This window comes from Populus nigra, chromosome 3 (assembly GCF_951802175.1).
Source record: "Populus nigra chromosome 3, ddPopNigr1.1, whole genome shotgun sequence".
NCBI lineage: Eukaryota > Viridiplantae > Streptophyta > Magnoliopsida > Malpighiales > Salicaceae > Populus > Populus nigra.
This window is the reverse complement of record NC_084854.1, coordinates 22,300,933-22,316,027: the sequence shown is the minus strand read 5'-3', so window position 1 is coordinate 22,316,027 and position 15,095 is coordinate 22,300,933. Positions and strand designations below refer to the sequence as shown.

General features: G+C 31.1%; 1 protein-coding gene across 2 annotated transcripts; it reads left to right on the top strand.

Moving 5' to 3' along the window:
* The first annotated feature begins 4,419 nt into the window (after window positions 1–4,419).
* Window positions 4,420–12,853, top strand: LOC133689924 (putative clathrin assembly protein At5g35200). 2 transcript variants are annotated; one of them, XM_062110028.1, is made up of 16 exons: window positions 4,420–4,681; window positions 5,351–5,472; window positions 5,581–5,650; window positions 5,796–5,893; window positions 9,148–9,289; window positions 9,369–9,490; window positions 9,763–9,846; window positions 9,968–10,018; window positions 10,123–10,188; window positions 10,291–10,356; window positions 10,464–10,544; window positions 10,641–10,718; window positions 11,190–11,339; window positions 11,456–11,531; window positions 11,818–11,930; window positions 12,085–12,853. In XM_062110028.1, the coding sequence occupies exons 2-16, from the start codon at window positions 5,377–5,379 to the stop codon at window positions 12,448–12,450; spliced, it is 1,659 nt and encodes a 552-aa protein (XP_061966012.1). In that variant the 5' UTR covers window positions 4,420–4,681; window positions 5,351–5,376; the 3' UTR covers window positions 12,451–12,853. The 2 variants fall into 2 exon arrangements, with proteins under 2 accessions (XP_061966012.1, XP_061966013.1); XM_062110029.1 differs by having other exon boundaries at window positions 4,421–4,681; window positions 9,369–9,469.
* The last annotated feature ends 2,242 nt before the right edge of the window (window positions 12,854–15,095 follow it).

The window sequence follows — 15,095 nt, the reverse complement described above, 5'->3', positions numbered from 1 at the left end:
TCTTATTAAAAAAAATTAATCTCGATGAATAAAAACTATATTAAAATATCATATCAATGTATTAATTATTCCTATAACCATCGAAAGGCCAGCTAGGATGGACCCGAGTGGGACCAGACACCATAAGTTAAAACAGAATTTAACAGGACAAAAGCTGTCCCTGTGATGAATTGTTAATGATAGGAAGATGTGGCGGATGACTTTTTTTTTTTTTTTGGTTATTTGTATTTTTTTTATATTGGTGAAATAATGCAAAAATAATAATAAAATAATATAATCCGTACATGTTGTAATTAAAAAATATTGTATTTATAGCTTGTTATATTTAGAATAGCGATATTAAAAAAAAATTATGGAATGGGCTGAAGAGAAAAGTAAAAGAAAAGAAAATTTTTAAATATATACCAAAATTTTGATTAGAACACTTGAAAAAAATCTCAAAAAAACAAATTCAATAATACTAGAAAATATAACTAATGATAAATCGAGTGGGGTATATTTGCAGCCAAAAACAAGTGTTTTTTACCATCTTTAAACAGTAAGTGTGGCTCACTTATTTTATTGTTGGTGACATTTGTTGAATTCATTTAATCAAAATCTTTTTATGGTACTAATAATATTGTAATTAGAGTTTTGATTTGTCTATAAAGTTTTTTTTTCTTTTTTTTTTCTCTCTTATCCCTAATTTTTCCTGTTCATTTAATATTTTTTTCATTGGATATCACTATTTTGAATAACAATAAGCTATAAATATCGTATTTTATAATCCTAACATGTATAAATGCTATTTCATTAATTTTTTTCAACTATGTTATTCCGTGAATATTTTTAATTTAATGTGGTGTTTTAAAAAAAGAAAAATCGTGGCGGTGAGTATATTTTTAGCCTGTTCCTCTTTCTTTTCTTTTTGTCCTAATTGAAGGGTGTGATCATCCTTTTGTGAATAGGGTGGCTCATTTTGAATCACTGCTGGCTGGCATAGCTGTGTTCCACGTGGCGCCAACAGTGACGGTGATGATCTAACCTCTTCCTCCCTCCCAGCTGTATTAAGTTATTAACTATTACGGTCCACGGATTGATCAGTGATCACCCACCAATAAAAAAATAAGTGTTTGTTCGATTTTGTCAATGATTTTCATTGTCGGATTAAACAGCTTACTGTAAAAAAAAAATCATGAATGTCCTTTAGATTTTCCCACGAGTTCAATGAAATTTCACATGAATACACGTAGTTCTAGATGACATCAATTAATCTTGAAAGTTGATGCATTGTTTATCTTGTTATTTTAGAAAATAAATTGACATAGATGATCATGTCATCAGATCTATCAACATAAATATATTGATATGTTTGGTATTATTGTTCTAACATCATATATCTTACAATCTTATTATTATCTTTTAAATTTAATTTAGATTTTATAAACAATATACATGAATTCAATAAATGATGCAAAGATAGCTCACTTCTAAACTATCATGATTCAAATTTGGCCTGCAAAAATCTAAAAAGTTTTTTCAATAGAATTTTTTAGGTATTTTTATATCGTTTTAATATGCTGATATTAAAAATAAATTTTTTAAAATAGAAAAAAAACATTTTAATAAGCAAAAACCATTTTAAAAAATAAAAAAATATATTTATACATGAATTCAATAAATGATGTAAAGATAGCTCACTTCTAAACTATTATAATTCAAATTTCGCCTGCAAAAATCTGAAATTTTTAAAAATAAAAAAATATTTTAATTTATTTTCAGGCAAAAAACGAATTAAAAAACACGGAGATGCTAATTAAGAAAATAATAATGCATGCATATAAATTGTAAATGATGTGGATAGAGGATGGAATCATTTATGAAACTTGGCGCGTGGAAGTGGGGTCCATTTCAACTCACCATGACAGAAAAGGTGGAAAATCCTATATAAATAGCAAAAGGCTGCTGTGATGATATTGCCAAGGACACACATCCAAAGTTTAGAAAATTCAAATTTGATGTCTTTAAACTTTAGCTGGCTGACACTCTTTTATAGTCAAAAACCTCTCCTGTCCTTAACCCGTCTTTCCCTTTCCGTTCTTCTTGCTGTTCTAGTTTCTTTGACAAGAAATCCTCAAACTGTTGTGTTCTCCTAAAGCTACGTTTTATTATTATTATTTTTATTTAAAATTAATTTTTTAGTGTTTTTAAATTTTTTAATGTGCTAGTATAAAAAATTAATTTTAAAAAATAAAAAAATTATTTTAATACTTTTATAAATAAAAAACACTTTAAAAAATAACTGATAACACTATCCCAAACACCCTTCCCGTCCTAAAATACAACACATCGATTTTATAGTTTGATTTGTCGCACACCCTATTTTATTTAAACTTGTGGTGGAATGCATTAATGGCCTGTCTTTCCTCATAGTTCTAGAGATTGCCAGTAATATAAATTGTTTTTCTTGTTAAGGACCCATATGTTGGCTTAGGCACCGTTTGGGAACGCGGCTGCGGCCGCGTTCCCAAAAAATTTGAAATTTTTTTTTTTTTTTTTGCTAAAATTTAATATGGTTTGTACGTTTTGGATCGTTTTGATGTGCTGATGTCAAAAATGATTTTTAAAAAATAAAAAAACATCGTTGGCATGCATTTTGGCACGAAAAGTTATTTGAAAAGCACCCGCAACCACACTGCCAAACACTCCATAAGCTCAATTTTGCTTGTGTACGGAGCAAATGTTTATAATTGGAGCTATTAATTGCCATGTTTGCCTTCCAATGGTTGCTAATAATGCTATGCTTTTTTTTTTTGGAAAAGAAAAATGCAATAAATATTTTTTTAAAAAAATATTATATTAAAATGGAGGGATATTAGAATTCAATGCATCTTAAATCAATTGAAAAAACCTTTTTTTTTTAATGAATCGAATCCATTGAAAACATTTCTTTATTCTGTCACAAACGATTGAAGTAGTGATTTTCTGGATGATAAATGAATAGTTATTTAATTTCTAAATTTGTTGACTAATTAATATTAAAACTGAAAGATTTTTTCTCTCTAAATCTTCTCTGAGAAAAAATTAACACGATTAATATTAATCTCAGCGGTAAGTCCATTCTTTCAATGTACAAGATCGGTTAGAAAATCAATAAGGAAATAATATTTAGTAGCATAATTAATTACATGATCACTATTAATCTTAAATGAATAATCTTGGCAATCGTATTTGCTTATCTACTTTCTGGTGCTTGAATAATTCAATGAACTATTTATTATCTAACAAATTACTTAATTATCTAGGATCTAAGAAAAGGGTTAGGTAATTAATGTCACTTAATCAATCTCATAATATCAATACAAACATAATTTTTTTATTTTTTTTTCATATAAATATCAATCATTTATCATTTATAAAAATAGGATGTTTGGAATCTCTAAATTGAATTTAATTCAAAGATTTTAATGAAATCTCATATTTAAAATACTTTTCAGTTTTAAAATTTAAACTTCAAATAAAATTCAATATTTAAAAATATTACAAGAATAAATAAGAGGTTAATTCATCTTTTGAACCTTTTTTTAAAGACCTTTTAAAAAATAATATAAAGGTAACGAAAATAATATAAAAAACAAAATGAATTGAATTTTATCTCTTCTTCTAAACATATGAATTCAATTTATTTATCAATTTAATTCAAATTAACTACTATAATTAAATTCAATTAAAAATTAATTCCAAACAACCTAAAAATTCCCACATAACTATTAAACAATTAACATGGATTAGCTTGCTTAAAATTGAAATTCGTAAAGCATGTTTCTAAATTTGTTTTGGAATAACAATGTCCAAATAGTTTTCAATAAAAGAAGCACATTGAAGTGGCAAAATCAAATTAAATGGAATCTTATAGAGCCTATTTGTTTTTACGGTGAAAAAAAATTGTTGAATAAAATTAATTTTTTAATATTTTTATATTGTTATGATATATCAAAAATAATATTATTTTAATATATTTCAAAGCTGAAAGAAATTTAAAAAGTAATTATTATTACTATATTAAAAGGACTCTTAATATATATTGTGATACAAGATATTTTTCAAAAAATTTTACTTGAAAGTTCATGAAAATAATTTTATGTTATATTTTTTAAAATCTTAATATAAGTACATCAAAATATTAAAAATATTAAAAATTATCAATTTAAATTTTTTAAAATAAAAAACAAAACTAAATACAATTTCAAATATAAAAACAACCTATAGTTAAAAATATAACTCTATGAATGAACATATGACAAATGATGTCTTGGGGAGAAGATTATAAGTTCCTTAAAAATAAATAGGCAAAAAGCCACGATTTTTAACAGCTGAGCTAACTGACTTGTACAGGCACAGGCAGGGTAGCTATTTTTATCAAGGAGACAGCAGTACAAGCCGTATTTCTGACACACAGAGAGAGAGAAACTACCATCAGATGAGACTTGAGAGAGAGACATTATTTATAATTTTATAAAAATAGCATTAAATAAATAAATAACATTCAACGACGCCGACGACCCAACAAAACCGAACGAACTAATCAAATTCTGACATACTTTCATATTTCTCTGTCAGACAGCCTTTTCTTTCTCGTCTCTATCACTCCTCCTCCTCCTTTGCCTCTCCCCATCTCCCTCTCTCTGGTATTCAGTTTCAGGTAGGTGATTATTACCAGCTCTTTTTTCCTGGATTTTTTTTAAAATTTGAGTTTTGATGATGTAATAATATGTTCTCTTGAATTTGCAAAGTTTTCTTTGTTTTTCTAGTTTTGGCTTAGATCTTTTGGCGATGATAAGTCAAAGGGTGTCTTCCTTTTCCATTCTTCTCTTCTTTAGCTGAGCATGGATGCTATTTTGCTTCTGCTGATTGTTGTTGTCTTTTAACTTGTTTGTGTTAAGTGATATTGTATTAATGTTTTCTTGGACATTATTTTTCGTTTCTTGATTTTTTTGTTCTTTCATTGAATTTGGTGGATTTCACAGCTTTTTGTTCTTTATGTTGATTTCTTGCCTATCGTTTCTTTCTCTTTTGTGTTTTTATTTTGACTTTGTGGGATTTTGGTGATAATGGTGGTGACAGTTCAGATTCTTTTTTTTTAAAAAAAAAAATTAGTAAATGTTGCTGATATTTTACTGTTACTGATGGAAGCTTTACCTTTTATCTAGCTGGATCTAATTACTTTAATGTAATGTAAACGGTAATTGTGAGCTTATTAAAGTCAGTTCAGGGGTCCAAAACTTTGATCAGATTTTGAATCTCTAAATTAAGTGCTAATTGAATTAGAGAGTTAGTGTGAGGAGAATTGACTTGATGAGTTTGTTTGTAGAATTCTGTATTTGAGAGGGAGAGAGAATGTCAGGTGGAACCCAGAAAAGTTTGAGGAAAGCACTTGGTGCCCTCAAGGATACCACCACTGTTTCATTGGCCAAAGTCAATAGTGATTACAAGGTATTTTACTAGTTTAAAACAATCATGAAGCTGTTGTTGTGGCTATTTAAAGTTGGGTTTTGTTTTGAAGTATTGATCTTGTTGGTTTGGTGGTTTTTGCGATTTCAGGAATTGGACGTTTCTATAGTTAAGGCCACGAATCACTATGAGCGACCTGCAAGGGAAAGACACATTAGAGGTACATGAAATGCTCTCCTTAATCTTACAAGATAGGAAGTTGGGAACAACATATTGATTGTGGCAGTTAAAAATGCGACGTTCTAGAGAAGGAAAAATTTGATGGATGTGAAGCTCATGTGCTTTCTATTTGATTCTCTTTGCAGCTATTTTTGCTGCCGTTTCAGCTACTAGACCTCGGGCTGATGTTGCATATTGCATCCATGCACTTGCGCGGCGTTTATCGAGGACACATAACTGGGCGGTATGTGCATCAGCATCATATGAATCTAATGTGATTAGATAGCTATGAATAGAGAGGTCTGAAGTAAATTAAGTGCTATTCTGCCTGTTCAAGTATCCAAATCTTCATGCCTTGGTTGGAAATAAATTTTTTGTTTTGGCTTCCAGGAGCCCTCAAATCTACACTAACTTCCTCTTTATTTCAAGGTATTCACACTACTAGAAAATTGGAAAACACCAAACAATATTCCATCGGTATTTTAATTGCTAACAAAATTTTTGATGGAAACCTGTCATCGCTAAGTTACTCGTCGGGAATTGTCGTTTTGTCAGTATTTTTGTTGGCAACAAAAGTTGCCAATATATTATTCGCACAAAAAAATCAGATTTATTGCCTATTTTTCATCGAAAATTAATTTCCAACAGAATTTTCAATTGCTGATTCTGTTGAAAATGCCCAAACTTTATGTGACTTTTTGATGAAATGGATGTGAAATTGCCGACATAAATGAAGCTATCCGTTGGTGATTCCGTCAGTGTTTTCACTAATCTTTTGGTATGTTGTTATGATCCCCTAGCTAATCTAAACATACAACAACTCCAAGCATCTTCAAGTCAATAATTATTCACATTAAACTCATAACCACAACAAAAAAATACTCATGGAATTATTGAACAATAAACACATATCGAAAAAACATAAAACATTATCCAAAAAATATGAATGTAATGCATTATAAAACACTAACAAATATCTTACACAATTTCAGTTTTATTACACAATGAAACATTGTATCTAAATCAATTCAACACTACTTTTTAATCAAAATCCTTCTCTTTATGGTAATCAAGTAGCTCGAGTTAAAGTTCAGTTGGATTCAAAAAGAAGATGTATTATATATGCATAGAAAGATTAAAGTAGATGAATGTCAAACGTTGGTTAAGCATTTTAACAATTCAAATAATAAGATAAAAGTATTGCTCTCATCAATTAGGATTTGTTCTGAAGGGATAAATTTTATCAGCGTTTCAAGGGTGGTTTTGCTTAATGTTGTGTGGAACCCATCAGTTGAAAGGCAAGCTATTAACCATGCCTACATGCTAGGACAAGAGAAAGTTGTCTATGTTTACCACCTCATTACATTAGGGACAATGGAAAAGGAAAAATATTTTCACCAAGTTGAGAAAAGGTGATTGTTAGAGTTGGTGTTTGATTGCATAAACAAAAGTGGTAGTCATTGGAAGTTGTATTTGATAAGGCGGACAACAGAAAGGATAATATTCTGGAAAAGATGATTCAACATGACAAGCTCAAACTCATGTTTAAGAATATTGTACATCAACCAAAAGATAGCAATCTAGTAAAATCTTTTGGCTTAGATTTGTAGTAAATCCTGCTGATTTTTTGCTACAATATCCTCATTCTTTGAAGTTGAAAGGTGCAAATGTTTCATACTACTATAATTCTGAGTGTATATCATTTTAGAACATATCAATGATTCAATATAATGTTATGTTTAGAGAATTTTGTTTTTATTGAAGGGAAACCTTAGGGATCTCTATGTTAGTTGATAGTCTTCACATCTTTTGCATTTGAATGACAAGCCTTTAATTATTTACGGATCTGATGCTAACTTTGTTGTTGTTAGTGATACACTTTACACTGTTTGAAAACAAAAATGATGTGAGATTTATTTTGACGTTTCTTTCATTTAATTTGAGCATCAATTCTTTCAAATTATTTTTCATTTCTTGAGTAGCAAGGATATCCCAAGAATAACTAATTTATTCAATTCAAACTTATTGACGAGTCGTGTGGGTTGGCTCGGAATAACTAATTTATTCAATTCAAGCTTATTCATCATAAATTAATACATTTTAATTATTATCAATTCCACAAAATCAATATCTTCAAATTTCCAACTTAACAATAAAATTGACAAAATATAATTAGTACCCATTAAATTATCCATTATTTCTTCAATTATAACACACTTAAGTTACAAAATCAAATTCAATTTTTTCAAAATCTCAAACAAACCCTAATATAAAATCAAGCATTAATACAATGAAATTATCTAGAAAAAATTGTAAAACACTTAAATATATAAGCATACAACAAATACTACAAACAATTTCAATAAATTAACTTAAAACATAAATGAATTTTAAAAAAAAAGGTGGGTTTACAAACTTGGTGGTGTGAGACTTGACAAAAAAAGAACCAAGAGACAGAAGTTGATGCTATTGACAAATGTTGGTCAACATTAGTGGGTTGAGGGGCTGGATTTGCAAGAAGGCTGCCGGAATTAAAAGATGGGGCTGTTGCTGTTCTTTTAGCAATCGAAGATGAAGAAATGGGAGGAAAGAGAGAATTATTGAGTTTTAATTCATTTAAAATGGCTGATATAAATTCTATCGGCATTACTATCGTGTAAAATTTCTGATGGAATTGCTGAAGAAATTTTAATTGATTTTTTTTATTTTTTTTATTTCATCACTATTTCCATTGAAAATTATTGATGGAAATGTTCTATTGGTATTTCTGTCGGAAATTATTGACATAATATTATTCATCGGGTTTCCGTTGCTATTTGTTAATTTTTGGTAGTGTCAAATATTTGCCACAGTTCCTGTTTTCATTGGAATTCAATTAGGCGATGGTAAATGCATAAACTGCTGATCATAAGCAACACTAACCCTCTGGATGAGTCACCTATTTTGAGTACTAGACTGAAGGCATTTGATGCATCATGTAGCATGATAGTTCATATCTTGGAAAAGTTAACGACCACCTGAACTTCCACCCGACAGAATAATATATATCCCTGTGGTCTTTGTTGTTGCAGCGCCATGTTCTTCCGGTCTTTTGTTTTACCAATTTCAAAATGAAGTAGCAAGAAAATCCTTTTTACATGAACAAATAAGTGAAAGTTTCTTCTTAAGCAACTCAAATTTATAGATGGGATTGGTTGACATTTTCCCTATCTGCCTCTATATCCATCTTGTTCTGAAACAGAAAGATATTAATGAAGTTTATTCTTGAGAAAGTTAAGCGCTTCATGTCAGTGGTATCCGTAGTTCAATTTCCAATATTCATGAATCCTGTGGTTCATTTTATGGAAAGCATTTGTTGTAATTCGTGAATAAATTGCTCACTTTCCAAAGTCATTGCTTTGAGTGATTTGATGTTCACATTATGTCATATGCATAGGTGTATTTCTGATCTATCCATGTGTTTTCCTACAATGTGTTTGACTTGCTGCTAATTTTTAGGTTGCTTTGAAAACTTTAATCGTTATTCATCGTGCTTTGAGAGAAGTGGACCCCACGTTTCACGAAGAAATCATTAATTATGGAAGAACCCGAAGTCATATGCTTAACATGGCTCATTTCAAAGATGATTCCAGTCCGAATGGTATCTTTTTTTCTTCTTGGTGAAGTGATTATTCTTGTTAAATCATTGTTTATGATGATTATTGTTATGTGCTGGACAGCATGGGATTATTCCGCGTGGGTTCGCGCCTATGCCTTGTTTTTGGAGGAGAGGTTGGAATGCTTTCGCGTGTTGAAGTATGACGTTGAGATGGATCGACCTGTGAGAGCTCATCTTTTTAATGTGACATATTTTAGCTCTCAATTTATTCTTGATTTATTTGTTGAAATCCCTGTTAAAGTTTATCATTTCAACCATTTTACTATAAATACTATTGTGTGGACTTTACAGCACCTAAGCATTGACATTTGTAAATTTGAATTTTTTATTTGGTTTTAGTTAGAAGGAATTGTTGCTACTTCATTTCAGCCCCTTTTATTCTCAAATAGCATGAACATTTGTGCTAGATGTGTCATCAAAAACTGTGGAGTTTCATTGATAAATCTTTTATGCAGAGGACCAAAGATCTGGACACTGCTGAAATACTGGAACAGTTGCCAGCTTTGCAACAGCTTCTTTTCCGTGTTCTTGGTTGTCAGGTAAGTGATCTTCTCAATTTAAAGTGAAAATATAATGGTTTCTCGATTTAGGATAGAGTTATTCATGAATGCCTTTTATTTTATATTTAAATGGGCAAACAATTTTGTACCATTCATGCAGCCACAAGGTGCAGCAGTCAATAACTCTGTCATTCAGTTGGCACTTCAATTGGTGAGTGGACTTTGTAAATCATGCTTATTCTGTGTAGCTGGTTTGACATGCAGAGGTTTTTTTACTTCTTACAGCTTACACTTTTTTGTCATCTATAATAATAGGTTTCTTCAGAGAGCATTAGAGTTTATCAAGCTATAACTGATGGTACTGCCAATTTGGTTAACAAGGTAAGCAAACATCATTGTTTGTCAAATAAATGTTTGTTTTTCACGTTTGAAGGTAGGCTATTGAGCAAATCATGTACTTACAATACTTTTTATGGATGACAGTTCTTTGAGATGACGCGCCTTGATGCTTTGAAGGCTCTGGAAATATATAGAAGGGCTTGCCAACAGGTAATATCTTCTTGAATGTTGTGCAAATGACAGTTTAACCATATCTTAGCGTAGCTGTTATATATGTATTTCCATGGTCGTACTCTTTGACTTTCTGCTTATTTCAGGCAGAGAGACTTTCAGAATTTTACGAGATATGTAAAAGCATGGATATTGGACGTGGAGAACGGTTTATAAAGATTGAGCAGGTTTGCATTCTCATTTGTGGTGTTTTCCTGGAACATATATTTTTTTAGGATCCTTCTCTTTTATTCTAGTCGACTAATTTTTTGTTGATAATGAAGCCCCCTTCATCATTCCTACAAACCATGGAAGAGTATGTGCGAGATGCTCCAAGGATGTCAATAGCTCGAAAGGATCAGGTACAGAAATTCCGTGTGTAATAGATTTGTGTTGGAGAGAAGAACAGCAAAGGGGCATCAGATATCATTTATGTCGAAAATTAGCTAAACAAAACTTTTTATGAAATTGGTTAATTGACAATGGAGTGGATTTCTCAAAAGGAAAACCTCTGCTTTTCCCTGCGCACCATGGGCACAAAGTTGTCATGCATGCGATGTTACTGCATGTTACATGGCAAGGCATGCTATAAACCTCTATCAAATCTATTTTCACATGAATTAGGCATTATTAAAAGTGCATGCGTTTCTAATGCCAGCATGTAAGATTTTCCATGTCCCCGCTCTCTGTAATTATTTATAAAGGTCCTATTTTTCCTTTCTAAAAAGTAATAACTAATATTTGTATATATCTTTAGTTCCTGGTTTATGCTATCACCTTTTGTTATGTTCTTGCAATAATGATTATTGACAATGTAATCTTCAACTTTGCAGTTTGTTGATAATAAAATTGCTGCCCCCAAGGAAATCTTAGCCATAGAGTACAAAAAGGAACCTGGGGTGGAGGAGGAACGCCCGCCATCACCACCTCCACCTGAACCAGTAAAAGTGGAAGAGCCTGCAGCTCAACCACCTGATTTGTTGGTAATTTCTCAACCTCTGTTTCTTTTAATTTGGATGTGGTATTTCCTTTCCAGAGAAGATTCTGAATGTTTTTCGGTTCCCTTATGAGCTCTGCTCTTTCCCTCCTTTTGGTGTAGGGTTTGGGCGATCCTGTTCCAGTTGCTTCAGAGCTAGATGAGAAGAATGCCCTGGCTCTTGCTATTGTTCCAGTCGGTGAGTTCCTTATGATGGTCCAATCTTACACGCTTTTGGATTATGGCTCAAAAGTTTGAGAACTCATTTTAAATTAGATTGTAGCATACACTACAAGAACATGTGTAGCTGCTGAGTTGAGACATACATTGAAAATTAACCTTATGGAAGGCAAACCCACAAACATTAAGACTTAAAATAGAATGAAGACCATGGTTGTATAATTTGATTGGATTAAGTTCCACTGCAATAGTTTGTTTGCAATAGTGAATCCGGTTTTATGTTTTGCTGTTTTCTGTTGTTGCAGCTGAACAACAAAGTACTGCTATCCCAAGTCATGCAAATGGAACTACAGGCTGGGAACTGGCACTTGTCACAGCTCCTAGTTCAAATGAAAGTGCCGCTGCTGCTAGCAAACTGGTAATTTTCCATAATTGGTTTCCTGTTTGCAATTAATATCTCACTAGAACAATTTCAATTTGTCTACTTCCATAGACTTGGATTGTTCATATGAACAACGTATGCAGTAGCATTCTGGTTGTGCTGATTTTTATCACTTGTGTTGACACCAAAGGCTGGAGGGCTCGATAAACTTACATTAGACAGCCTCTATGATGATGCAATTAGAAGGAGCAACCAGCCTTTGAGCTACAATCCTTGGGAGCCAGCCCCAATGGCTAATCCCATGATGCAAACAGCTGTCCATGATCCTTTCTTTGCCTCCAACATGGTGGCTGCATCACATTCAGTGCAAATGGCACATATGGCAAGCCAACATCAAGCTTTTATGTTACAGCAGCAGCAGCAGATGATGATGATGATGGGCCAACAACAGCAACCTTCAAATCCTTTCGACAACCCTTATGGAAGCAGTGTCCACCCCTATGGCTCAGGTAGGCCACCTGTTCAAGCATACAATCCATATTCGGGCCTTATTTAGAAGCTTTGCGCGAAGCACATTCTTTTTATGGAAACACGTGAAAGAAAAATCTTGGGAGAGCGGTCGGCTTTGGTTTTTGAGATTGGGAATGCTTGAAGACTCGATAGTTGTGTACTGTATGTTGTGTATGTGCAGTAGTCAGTTAGAATGAGATTCTTCTTTAATAACTAGTGAGACAAAGGACTGTGGATTAGCGATTATTTGCATTGAAGGTTAGTAATAATGCTTTTCAGACAACTATAGCCTTTTCAACCTGCTTTGTTGTTGATGATGTTTAAGCAGGTATTTCATATCTTGTTATTTTCCCCCCCGTCAGGTTTACTTGTAGATGATAGGAATGATATGTAATCTCTGTGATTATTACCACATTTATGTAAAAAAGAACACCAAGTTTGATTTGTGACTCAAAGTCTCAGCATCAGATGTCATTGGTTCTTGTAACAATACTTACTATTCTCTGTCTACCCTTGTTTGCCCCACAGTTGGAGCTTCTCAACAATTTTGAACTTTGTCAGGCAGCAGAATTTTGGAGTCAATTTTGTTGTGTTGACAAATCTGAAGCTTTCTCACTCTCTGTGTGTATTACATCAATGGTGGAACTTATTCATATTTGTCAGGTGAACAACCCCTTCTGATATCAGGGAAAAAAGAGATTCAAAGTCCTTGCATTAAAAAAAAGCTACGCATGTTCAGTTTTTACTGTAGAGCAAGGCTCGTGCACTTACAATTTTGCCTTCCACAATTGTGTTTTTTTTTTTGTTTTTTTTTTTGGCTTTTTTTTTGTCAAGTATTATTTTTTTATATTTTGTTATGAAGAAATTCACTTCGTTATTTTTAAAATTTATCTTTAATAAAATTAGTTTTAAGCTAGAATTATGAGTTTTAAACATTGTAAGTTTTAAATATTAACACGGTTCGAACTATTTTTTTTAGGTTTTTTATTGAATTTTTTTTTCTAATCTCACTTTTTAATAATTAATTTATTAAAAATTAATTTTTATGTTTTTTTACTTTACTGGATTATCCCAATTATATATTCACAGTCAAGTGTTAACATGTTAACTTAATTTGGGTATGATAATTTTTTAATTTTTAATTTGACATTGAATTATTTGATGATTGAACTATCATTTTATCTATGATAGGGTTACCTTGATATCACGATCAAGTTGTAAATTGTGCATGTCAACCTAGATAAATTTGAATTGTTTTTATAATAATTTTTATTTTTATTTTTTATTTATATTATTGAAATTATACAGGCTTGTTAACTCAGGTCAAGTCAACTATAAGAGTCTCAACTTGTTTTTGTTTTAAAACACTTTTATCACCTTAACTTTTTTTATTATATAAAAAAATATTGGGTTGAACCGAGATGTAACACGGGCACCCATCTAATAATCCATCGATTTATGCTTGCAAAATCTTGACCTCGAGCAAAAACTAAGATTGGTCATGTACTTAAAAGGTCATTGATAGATAATTCAGGTTTGGGTGTGCATGGGGTCTTAATTGACATTAATGAAGTCTTTTCAATTTTTTTAAATTATATTGGCTTGAATTTTTTTTTTTTGGTAAAATAACATAATTTATATATATTATAATTAAAAAAATACAATATTTATAGTTTGTTACTATTTAAAATAATAACATTAAAAAAAATCATGAAATAACCTTCATATTAGGAGAGAGGAGAGGAGAGAAAATAAAATAAATAAATAAATAGACTTCGAAGACATATTGAAACTCTGATTACAATATCACTCGTATAATAAAAAAGATTTCGATGAGATAAATCCAATGACACCAAACAAGGTCACCAACGGTGATCCGAGTGTGCCTACACTTGTCACCTAAAAATGACAAGTGGCTCTCTCGGGTCACTGTTGATGATCTTTTTTCGTGTCATTTAATTTATCTTATTGAGATCTTATTTATAATATCAATGTTAACAGAATCGTAGCTTTGATATGTCTCTAATATCTTTTTTCTTTTTTTTTTCTCTCCTAATAGGCAACCCATTTCATAATTTTTTTTAAATGTCATTATTCTGAATAATGACAAACTATGAATATCGTGTTTTATAATCGCAACATATATAAAATTTGGAGACAAAAATATATTTAATTGAAGAGATAGAGATATAAAACTAAATGTCTCTGAAATAATTTTAAAGTGAATTTCTGTACTTTCAAAACATGAGGTATAGAAAGAACATGTTTTCAAATATAATTGTAAAGGACTTTCAATCCTATAATTGTTCAACTAAGACATGTAAGGATAAAAATAATTATTATCATAGTTTTAAAACTCAACTTGGAAGTTGATCTGGGACAAGACCCGAGTTACGGGTTGATCGTTGATTTGAGTTAATATAAAGATAAAAATAATTATTATTATAGTTTTAAAACTCAACTTGAAAATTAACCAGGGGCAAGGTCCGTGTAACAAGTCAGGAGGATCAATAAAAGGATAAAAATAATTATTATCATAGTTTTAAAATTTAACTTGAGGGTTAACTGAGGCAAAGCAGGGGTCACTGGTTGAGAGGGTCAACTCGGGTTGATCCAAGTCAATATATGGATAAAAATAGTTATTATTATAGTTTTAAAACCCAACTTAAAATTTGACCCAAGACAAGACCC